At 37.4% G+C, this 12,121-nt stretch overlaps 1 protein-coding gene across 1 annotated transcript in view; it reads right to left on the reverse strand.

Moving 5' to 3' along the window:
- Nucleotides 1-12,121, reverse strand: part of LOC138321784 (RNA-binding protein 33-like) — a 42,646-nt gene that overhangs the window by 9,270 nt on the left and 21,255 nt on the right. The window contains exons 10-11 of the mRNA XM_069265753.1: nucleotides 2,367-3,036; nucleotides 791-917 (exon numbers count right to left, since the gene is read on the reverse strand). Coding sequence (XP_069121854.1) covers nucleotides 791-917; nucleotides 2,367-3,036 — 797 coding nt within the window. The remainder of the gene's footprint in view (nucleotides 1-790; nucleotides 918-2,366; nucleotides 3,037-12,121) is intronic.

Below are 12,121 nucleotides of genomic sequence, written 5' to 3' on the forward strand. Positions count from 1 at the left end.
CAAGATGGCTACCTGGCGGCCATCTTGTTGACCGATCAGTCCCAAAATGCAATATGCACTTCTAGGGTCCTAGGGGAACCTACATATGAAATTTGAGAAAGATCCCTTCAGTACTTTCTGAGAATTAGCCGTAACAAACTTTAACTATCAAAATCCAAGATGGCGGCTGGTCGGCCATCTTGTTGACCGATCAGTCCCAAAATGCAATATGCACAACTAGGGTTCTAGGGGAACCTACATATGAAATTTGAGAAAGATCCCTTCAGTACTTTATGAGAAATAGCGGTAACAAACTTTAACTATCAAAATCCAAGATGGCTGCCTGGCGGCCATCTTGTTGACCGATCAGTCCCAAAATACAATATGCACAACTAGGGTCCTAGGGGAACCTACATATGAAATTTGAGAAAGATCCCTTCAGTACTTTTAGAGAAATAGCGGTAACAAGAATTGTTAACGGACGGACGGACGGACGGACGGACGGAAGGACGGACGGACGGACGGAAGGACGGACGGACGACGGACCACGGACGAAAGGCGATTTGAATAGCCCACCATCTGATGATGGTGGGCTAAAAATGCAGAATTAAGTTTCCCGAAAATAAATTGGTTTTGAGTCATAAACTTCACAGTTTGACTGTAATTAAATTTCTTATATAGGTACACCTAGTCATGCAGAAATTCTTTGCGTGATGACTGAAGAGTTGATGGTAAAATCAGACAGAAAATCACATGTTTCATAAATACATCACTTCCTGTGATCGAACATGAACATTAGGAGTTAAGATACCTCTGCCTTGGCCACTTTAGCTGGTGAGTGGTCGACCTTGTCTTTGTCTGTTGACTGTCGTTTACCTCTACTGATCACCTGAATACTCTGAATCTGTTGATTCTCCTCGGACAAACGACGGTTAAAGCTGGAATACAGTAATTACAAGGACATAGTCATTCAGATCCCCCGCCAATGGAGATATCAAAGCTGAAGTAAGTTTGATTGTGGAGACTTATGTGTATGAAAAAAAACAGGAAAAACCTAAAAATAGCAAAAGGCACTACTAGACCATAAGAACAATGTGTCTATGAAGTTTCATGGAAATATCTCTGCTAGTTTTAGAGTTGTGCTCCGGAAACGATTCTTACACAAAAATCTAGCATTTTCAGCAATGTTTCCATGGTTACAGAAAAAAGTACAAAAAGTGAAAACCTTAAAATAGCAAAAGGCACTACTAGACCATAAGACTAATGTGCCTATGGAGTTCCGTGCATATATCTCAACCGGTTTTCCAGTTATGCTGCGGAAATGAACCTGGTACAAAAATATGAAATTTTCAGCAATGTTTCCATGGTTACGGAAAAAGTGCAAAAAATGAAAACCTAAAAATAGCAAAAGGCACTACTAGACCATAAGAACAATGTGTCTATGAAGTTTCATGAAAATATCTCTGCTGGTTTTAGAGTTGTGCTCCGGAAACGATTCTTACACAAAAATCTGCCATTTTCAGCATTGTTTCCATGGTTACAGAAAAAAGTACAAAAAGTGAAAACCTTAAAATAGCAAAAGGCACTACTAGACCATAAGACCAATGTGTCTATGAAGTTTCGTGGAAATATCTCTTCTGGTTTTAGAGTTATGCTCCGGAAACGAACCTGGTACAAAAATATGATATTTTCAGCAATGTTTCCATGGTTACGGAAAAAATGCAAAAACTGAAAACCTAAAATTAGCAAAAGGCACTACTAGACCATAATACCAATATGTGTATGAAGTTTCGTGGAAATATCTCTACTGGTTTTAGAGTTATGCTCCGGAAACCATTCGTACGGACGGACGGAACCCATTTGTATATCCCCCGCCAACTTCGTTGGGCGGGGGATAAAAATAGAAATGCATCTCCTTCAAGATATATATTTGAAAGCTTTTCAGATTTTCGGAATTTCTTTAACATTACAGTTTGTCTAATGCTAACTGGATCACGTCACTCTGTAAAATGAAGGCCCTGTTTAATTCAAATGAGTTTGCTGGTTCCAACTTTAACTAGTACAATACAAAGTTTCTCATGGCTCTGTCAAATTCAAGGTGAAGGCTTAACTGGTCCCATCCAAACTTTTACTTGTAAAATACAAAGTTTCTCATGGCTCTGTCAAATTCAAGGTGAAGGCTTAACTGTATGTCTACAACTAGCTTTACCAGTGAGGGTACAAATAAAATACACTTACACTTAACATTATTGGTATTTTTCATCAAATTTTTGTTGATTGATTGATAATTTTGAACTGATCATGAACTGCTCCATATTACATAAAGTCAATTCTCATTTTCATTGCTCAGTAATTCACTCAAAACGATAGCATCCATCCATACTTACTTTTGCTTGTTTCCGCTGAATTGGGGTCTGGGTTGGAACTGGTTCTGTCGGTTCTGATGATTCTGATTCTGAAAGTGCGGAGGCTGTTGTTGCCGTGGCTGTTGTTGCCGTGGCTGCTGTTGTCGTGGATTGTGTTGTTGTCGAGGCGGATGTTGCATTGGCTGATGATGCTGGTGTTGCTGCCCTGAATTTGGCATCCTCATCATCTGATGTGGGGCCATCGGAGGCTGAAAGTGCTGCTGGTTACCATGGTTACCATGATTTCCTCTATTACCTTGCATTTGGTTACCTGGGTTTCCCATCTGGTTGGGGTGAAACGGTTCCCTCGGACCACCCTGATGGGGTGGACGTTGGTTCATGTGAGGTGGGAACTGGTTCGCCCTGGGATTACCCAGCAGGCTAGGAGCTCCATGGCTTGGCTGACGGGGTGGATTGTTGAACTGGTTCATGCCACCTGGAGCGGGAAATCTCTGCTGTGGGGGCGCTCCAAACCTATTATCCAGGAGCCCAGGCATTGGTACCTGGGAGCGATACTGGGGGTGCCCTGGGGGTGGCATTCCCATTTGAGGGTTGTTTGGGGTAGGTTGTGACCCCCTGGGACCAGAGCTGCCAGGAAACATGTTAGGAGGTCCACCACCCTGGGGGAAGCCTTGTTGTGGTCTCGGCCCACCTGTGTACAATCAAAGTGATATCATAGTAATCCAGTGATCATCATTAACACAATGGCACATCTTTGATCCAAAAAAAAAAGTTGGGTATCAAGCATCAGTTTATAAAGTTAGTAACTTATTCCATAAAAGTCTCAAGAAGATCTATAACATACCTACATTATTTCATTTTATAGAAAATAAAACAACTCAAAGACAAATTTCACTAGCACTCTTGCCATGTCTTAATGGCTTTTTTTCTTTTAACTTTTACTTTTAAGCAGCAAAATAGCTATTTTTTAGTGATTTTATACAAATCATTTATATGCAAACTAACACTAGAACCATAAACCAATGGCTAACTGACAATGGACAGACAGTCAGACGGACGGACAATCAAGCTGATTCCAGTACTTTGTTACGGGGTAGTATTAATAGCTTTTATCTTATTTATCAAACAAGAGATCCAAAATGAATCTTTGCGACCAAAATTGAATGATCAACTTTTAAAATTGATTTTTATCAGAAACTATGATCAATACCTCTACTAAGACATTTAGACTACAACTTCTTATTTTTCTGTACACATGTTAGACAATTAAATAACTGGATTAATAAACACGGTCCAACTTGAAACATAACCACTCTAAAATTAACAAGACAATAAAGAATCTTAACATATACATTATTATATGTATTCACAAGCCAGTTATCACTTTGTCCTACCAGACACCACACTTTCAAGATTGCATTAGATAATGACTGGAAGGACCAAGAACTTTTTTTTTACAACTACAAATCATGTATACAACCATAAACTGGTTTTTCCACACATTAGATATCAATAAACTAATGAACTTATAATTTTTTTAAGTCTGATGTACAGGGTTTTCCATAGAAGGCCTGAACTAGAAACTTAACAATGTTAGCGCTTAGAAGGAATGTTCAATCTTATCCATAGTAGGCCTGAACTAGATATAAACTTAACAATGTTAGCGCTCAAAAGGAATGTTCACTCTTATCCATAGTAGGCCTGAACTCGATATAAAATTAACAATGTTAGCGCTCAAAAGGAATGTTCACTCTTATCCATAGTAGGCCTGAACTAGATATAAAGTTAACAATGTTAGCTCTCAAAAGGAATGTTCACTCTTATCCAAAGTAGGCCTGAACTAGATATAAAATTAACAATGTAAGCGCTCAAAAGGAATGTTCACTCTTATCCATAGTAGGCCTGAACTCGATATAAAATTAGCAATGTTAGCGCTCAAAAGGAATGTTCACTCTTATCCATAGTAGGCCTGAACTAGATATAAAGTTAACAATGTAAGCTCTCAAAAGGAATGTTCACTCTTATCCAAAGTAGGCCTGAACTAGATATAAACTTAACAATGTTAGCTCTCAAAAGGAATTTTCACTCTTATCCATATTAGGCCTGAACTAGATATAAAATTAACAATGTTAGCTCTCAAAAGGAATGTTCACTCTTATCCATATAGTAGGCCTGAACTAGATAAAACTAGATATAAACTAGATTAACTTAACAATGTTAGCACTCAAAAGGAATGTTCACTCTTATCCAAGTAGGCTGAACTAGATATAAACTTAACAATGTTAGCGCTCAAAAGGCATGTTCAATCTTATCCATTGTAGGCCTGAACTAGATATAAAATTAACAATGTTAGCTCTCAAAAGGAATGTTCACTCTTATCCAAAGTAGGCCTGAACTAGATATAAACTTAACAATGTTAGCTCTCAAAAGGAATGTTCACTCTTATCCATATTAGGCCTGAACTAGATATAAAATTAACAATGTTAGCACTCAAAAGGAATGTTCAATCTTATCCATAGTAGGCCTGAACTAGATATAAACTTAACAATGTTAGCGCTCAAAAGGAATGTTCACTCTTATCCATAGTAGGCCTGAACTCGATATAAAATTAGCAATGTTAGCGCTCAAAAGGAATGTTCACTCTTATCCATAGTAGGCCTGAACTAGATATAAAGTTAACAATGTTAGCTCTCAAAAGGAATGTTCACTCTTATCCAAAGTAGGCCTGAACTAGATATAAACTTAACAATGTTAGCTCTCAAAAGGAATTTTCACTCTTATCCATATTAGGCCTGAACTAGATATATAATATTAACAATGTTAGCACTCAAAAGGAATGTTCACTCTTATCCATATAGTAGGCCTGAACTAGATATAAACTTAACAATGTTAGCGCTCAAAAGGAATGTTCACTCTTATCCATAGTAGGCCTGAACTAGATATAAAGTTAACAATGTTAGCTCTCAAAAGGAATGTTCACTCTTATCCAAAGTAGGCCTGAACTAGATATAAACTTAACAATGTTAGCTCTCAAAAGGAATTTTCACTCTTATCCATATTAGGCCTGAACTAGATATAAACTTAACAATGTTAGCTCTCAAAAGGAATGTTCACTTTTATCCATAGTAGGCCTGAACTAGATATAAAATTAACAATGTTAGCACTCAAAAGGAATGTTCACTCTTATCCATAGTAGGCCTGAACGAGATATAAACTTAACAATGTTAGCTCTCAAAAGGAATGTTCACTCTTATCCATAGTAGGCCTGAACTAGATATAAAATTAACAATGTTAGCTCTCAAAAGGAATGTTCACTCTTATCCATAGTAGGCCTGAACGAGATATAAACTTAACAATGTTAGCTCTCAAAAGGAATGTTCACTCTTATCCATAGTAGGCCTGAACTAGATATAAAATTAACAATGTTAGCTCTCAAAAGGAATGTTCACTCTTATCCATAGTAGGCCTGAACTAGATATAAACTTAACAATGTTAGCTCTCAAAAGGAATGTTCACTCTTATATCCATAGTAGGCCTGAACTAGATATAAACTTAACAATGTTAGCACTCAAAAGGAATGTTCACTCTTATCCATAGTAGGTTTGAACTAGATATATACTTAACAATGTTCACGCCTGTGTAATTATTAGAGCTGCGCAATGTGATTCTGAACTACTCGAGTGATTTTCAATTCCATCACTGTGATAGTTGAAATGAGATTATTCATTTTATCATGGAATTCAATACCGGATATTAAGTTTGGTTTGCTTTAATGTCATATTAACAACTAGGGTCATTAAGGACTTGTCAGGTTTAGTAGGTGGAGGAAAGCCGGAGTACCAGAAGAAAAACCAATGGAACAAATATTGAGAGCATAAGATATATATATAATAAGGTGACTTATCAAGTCCTAAATGCAACATTCTGTAATTAGAGTGTAAAATTCAAACTGTAATTGAGCTTTGTTTATCATGTCCAATGGAATTAATTCATGTAACAGGGGTGTACAATTCTGAAAATTTTGCACTAGCCCAAGGGCTAGTAGCATCAATTTTTCACTAGCCCTGATCAGAAGTCTACTAGCCCTATTTTTCGTTCCTTTTTATATGTGCATTTTACTCGATCTGGATTTTTTTTACAAACCTGTACAGAACAAGTACATGTCTAACAGTGTGTTAAATACCATTCTGCTAATAACAAGAGATCCCAGAGGGATCTTGGCGCCCACCTAAGAACGATCTTTATCTGACAAAAGAAAGAGGGATCTTTTCTCTGCTTTTCAAGCTTTTACTACATATTACTACACATGAAATTTCAGAAAGATCCTTTGACTGCTTTCTGAGATATATAACGGTAACAAACTTTAATTATCAAAATCCTTGATAGCTACCTGTCGGCCATCTTGTTCACCGATCGGTCCTAAAATGCAATATGCACAACTACACCCCTAGAAGAACCTGCACATACAATTTGAGACAGATCCCTTCAGTATATTCTTAGACAAAGCGGAAAAAAACTTCAATTGTCAAAATCCAAGATGGCGCTCTGTCGGCCATCTTGTTCACTGATCGGTACCAAAATGCAATTTGCATAACCAGGGACCTAGGGGAACCTGCACATGAAATTTGAGACAGATCCCTTCAGTACTTTCTAAGAAACAGTGGTAACAAGCTTCAATTATCAAAATCCAAGATGGCGTCCTGTCGGCCATCTTGTTCATCGATGGGTCTGAAAATGCAATATGCACAACTAGACCCCTAGGGGAACCTGCACATGCAATTTGATACAGATCCCTTGAGTACTTTCTGACAAATAGTGGTAACAAGCTTTAACCATCAAAATCCAAGATGGCGGCCTGTCGGCCATCTTGTTAATCAATCGGTCCCAAAATGAGACTGAAAATGCAATATGCACAACTAGACCCCTAGGGGAACCTGCACATGTAATTTGATACAGATCCCTTGAGTACTTTCTGACAAATAGTGGTAACAAGCTTTAACCATCAAAATCCAAGATGGCGGCCTGTCGGCCATCTTGTTAATCAATCGGTCCCAAAATGCAATATGCACAACTAGACCCCTAGGGATATCTGCACATGCAATTTGAGACAGATCCCTTCAGTACTTTCTGAGAAATAGCTGTAACAAAGTTCAATTGTCAAAATCCAAGATGGCGGCCTGTCGGCCATCTTGTTCATCGATCGGTCCCAAAATGCAATATGCACAACTAGGCCCCTAGGGGAACCTGCACATGCAATTTGAGACAGATCCCTTCAGTACTTTCTGAGAAATAGCGGTAACAAACTTCAATTGTCAAAATCCAAGATGGCTGCCTGTCGGCCATCTTGTTAACAGATTGGTCCCAAAATGCAATATGCACAACTAGGCCCCTAGGGGAACTTACATGTGAAATTTGAGAAAGATCCCTTCGTTACATTCTGAGAAATAGCGGTAACAAACTTTAACTATCAAAATCCAAGATGGCTGCCTGGCGGCCATTTTGTTGACCGATTGGTCCCAAAATACAATATGCACAACTATAGCCCTAGGGGAACCTGCATATGAAATTTGAGAAACATCCCTTCAGCACTTTCTGAACAAGAGATCCCAGAGGGATCTTGGCGCCCACCAAAGAATGATCTATGTCTGACAATGGAAAGAGGGATCTTTTCTCTGCTTTTCAAACTTTTGCAAACATACTACATATAAAATTTGAGACAGATCGCTTCAGTACTTTCTGAGAAATAGCAGTAACAAACTTCAACTATCAAAATCCAAGATGGCTCCTTGGCGGCCATCTTGTAAATCGATCGGTCCCAAATCGAAATATGCACAACTAGGGCCATAGAGGAACCTATATATGAAATTTGAGACAGATTCATTCAATACTTTCTGAGAAATAGTGATAACAAACTTTAACTATCAAATTCCAAGATGGCAGCCTGGCGGCCATTTTGTTGACCGATCGATCCAAAAACGCATTATGCACAACAAGAGCCCTAGGGAAACCTACATATGAAATATGAGAAAGATCCCTTCAGTACTTTGTGAGAAATAGCGATAACAAACTTTAACTATCAAATTCCAAGATGGCAGCCTGGCGGCCATTTTGTTGACCGATCGATCCAAAAACGCATTATGCACAACAAGAGCCCTAGGGAAACCTACATATGAAATATGAGAAAGATCCCTTCAGTACTTTGTGAGAAATAGCGATATTAATCTTTAACTATCAAAATCCAAGATGGCTGCCTGGTGGCCATTTTGTTGACCGATCGATCCAAAAACGCATTATGCACAACTAGGGCCCTAGGGGAACCTACATATGAAATTTGAGAAAGATCCCTTCAGTACTTTCTGAGAAATAGCGATAACAAACTTTAAGTATTAAAATCCAAGATGGCTGCCTGGCGGCCATCTTGTTAACCGATTGGTCCCAAAATGCAATATGCACAACTAGGGCCCTAGGGGAACCTACATATGAAATTTGAGAAAGATCCCTTTAGTACTTTCTGAGAAATAGCGATAACAAACTTTAAGTATTAAAATCCAAGATGGCTGCCTGGCGGCCATCTTGTTAACCGATTGGTCCCAAAATGCAATATGCACAACTAGGGCCCTAGGGGAACCTACATATGAAATTTGAGAAAGATCCCTTCAGTACTTTCTGAGAAATAGCGATAACAAACTTTAAGTATCAAAATCCAAGATGGCTGCCTGGCGGCCATCTTGTTAACCGATTGGTCCCAAAATGCAATATGCACAACAAGGGCCCTAGGGGAACCTACATATGAAATTTGAGAAAGATCTCTTCAGTACTTTCTGAGAAATAGCGATAACAAACTTTAAGTATCAAAATCCAAGATGGCTGCCTGGCGGCCATCTTGTTAACCGATTGGTCCCAAAATGCAATATGCACAACTAGGGCCCTAGGGGAACCTACATATGAAATTTGAGAAAGATCCCTTCAGTGCTTTCTGAGAAATAGCGATAACAAGAATTGTTAACGGACGGACGGACGGAAGGACGGACGGAAGGACGGACGGACCACGGACAAAAAGCGATTTGAATAGCCCACCATCTGATGATGGTGGGCTAAAAAATAGCGGTAACAAGAATTGTTAACGGACGGAAGGACGGAAGGACGGACGGACGGAAGGACGGACGGACGGAAGGACGGACGACGGACCACGGACAAAAAGCGATTTGAATAGCCCACCATCTGTTGATGGTGGGCTAAAAATATCGCACAGATTGTTTCACAGGTACCAGGTATTCATTTAGTAAAAACATTCTTGAGTCAATATTGACAAGGCAACAATGCCATCACATGCAAAATACTTTAGATTTAAAATTATGGTTCTTATTTCACTCAGATATTTCCTTTAAAACTATCAGTAGAAAGAAAACATAATCAGTATATATCTATTAAAGTTTAACTTTGATATTAAAAGCTTAGCAGGAAAATGTAAAGTGAACAATCAGTATTTATTACCTGCTGTTTTCATTTTATAGGTATGATGAATTTAGTAAATAGTACAGTTCATGAAAATTCTGTAAAAAAATCTTTAATTGAAATTACTGTTTTACTGAACACTTACCTATTTTCCCTAATTTTCTGAGCATTGAAAAAAAAACTTTATCTAGTAACATTTGCATGATACATTCGTATTTGAATCAAATGATGCCAATTTCATATAGATTTATTCCAAGAACTACACAAAATCAATTTTACAATTTATTATGCAATATTTTGTAAATGATAATTAATTAGCACTGCTGATTTTCATTTACAAGTTTTCAATATATCATAAAAATATACGAAAGATAAGATGAAAAATATGCAAAAATATTGTACCTATAATTATGAAACCTCTATTTAAGTTATTTTGAAAAACATTCAGTGGGTTTATTTGTGTCAGCTGTGTTAACTAAGTATACCTATGTATCTGCAAGTGTACATGACAACATTTTACCGTGTATTTTAATCACTTCAAAATGATCCGCTATCCATCTCACAGCAGTAGTACTTTTTGAATCCAACCCCCATATTCTCAAATTTATAACACTAAAATGATAATGATGCTAGATAATAAAACTGTCACTTCATAATTGATTTTTATCTAGAGTCAAGAAATCTAGATTTTCCCGTTCCATGTCTGTCAGCAACCTCGGCAAACACATGGCCATCTGGGTCACTCAAGCGCTTAACTTTCATCAATTACATAACAAAACGTTTGATGCACCTAGATGAAGAATGTTATTTACGTTTGGGAACCACCTGTGGTATGCGACACATTTACTGCTAGTAGAATTCTGAATGGCAATAAAAGGCTAAACTGTTGATTTACAACTGAAATTTCAATGTAAATATAGGATTTTAACAGAAATTTTCACTAGCCCACGGGCTAGTAATGATCGTGAAGCCACTAGCCCTGACCTGAAATTCACTAGCCCCGGACGTCGGGCTAGTGGAATTGTACACCCCTGATGTACCACGTGATACCCCATACCATTTGTGCAGTACATGTATGTGTACTAATCTCCAGTGGTGATGGAACGTAACTCTTTGTAATCTTCCTGCTGAAATGACTGTGGGATATCATCTTTTAACGTCATTCCATCACCAATAGAAACAATAGTATCGTACAAACTGTATCAGGTGTAATGTGGTACGTGAATAAGTCACAAAATGGAGAGACAAGTATTCTGAGTCAAATTAACTGAAATAAAACACCACCAGTTCTCCCCAACAATGGCGTCTTCTAAAGCAGAAAATAACAAAGCTTTGTGAAAACAAACAGAACAAAAACAAATTTGAAAGCAAGAACGCCCTGCACATACCATCATCTTCAACACTGGTGCTATCAGCAGATTCTTCGAAAAATATGGTTAGAACTTTATTTCAATTCCCAAGCAGGAAATTGGAAAACTTAAAGCTTGAACTAATGTATCTTTATCACAATCAACAAAATATCAGTGTGTGCTGAAGATAATTTTATGCTTTACTGATCTTATATACAATTATAATATCAATGTGCATGTAAGCATTTAAGCCATTTTTAACTTTCCCATATATACCGAAGAAAGCAATTTCCATAGATAAATATGATATCCTTTTTACAATGGTAAATATTCTCTAAGGAATTTGAAAATATTTGTGATGAAAATCCAAACTATGCCTAATATTTGTATTGCTTGCTATGTTTTGTGACAATTAAAGAAATAACCAAAAGAAAATAACAGCATTCCAACCAAAATCACTTACCATTTCTCAGAGAGTTATTCGTCTTATCTAAAACAAGGTGGACCAACATTTTATCTCACTGACCTGTTGTGACATCCATATACTCAAGGTATATGTATTTCAGATAACTACTGTGCATATAGTCATTCACATAGACAAAATCTATAGTCAGTTTCTCAAGAATAGATCTCTAATATACTTATACAAATTCCCTCAACAATACAGTTAATGTTTTTATGGCATGAAAAATTTAGTTGAAGGTATGCATTTTGAGTATAAAATTTCACCTTCAATAGCGTGATAAAGGAAAGGAATATTGAATAGGTTTACTTTCTCCACTTTAAAGCTTTAGAGTAACAGAAGTTTTAATTCATAGGTCATGGACAGGAATTCTCCCATTATTTGATTTGCCACCAGTTGATTCAGTATTTATAAGTGATTTCTCCATAAATCCCTAGGGTTAACACATTGTATGCTGTCGTGTACATTGTCGATGACAGCATCAATTTTATGTGCAGTTGACGGGTCAC

The sequence above is a fragment of the Argopecten irradians genome, chromosome 4, assembly GCF_041381155.1.
Source record: "Argopecten irradians isolate NY chromosome 4, Ai_NY, whole genome shotgun sequence".
NCBI classification, from domain to species: Eukaryota; Metazoa; Mollusca; class Bivalvia; order Pectinida; family Pectinidae; genus Argopecten; species Argopecten irradians.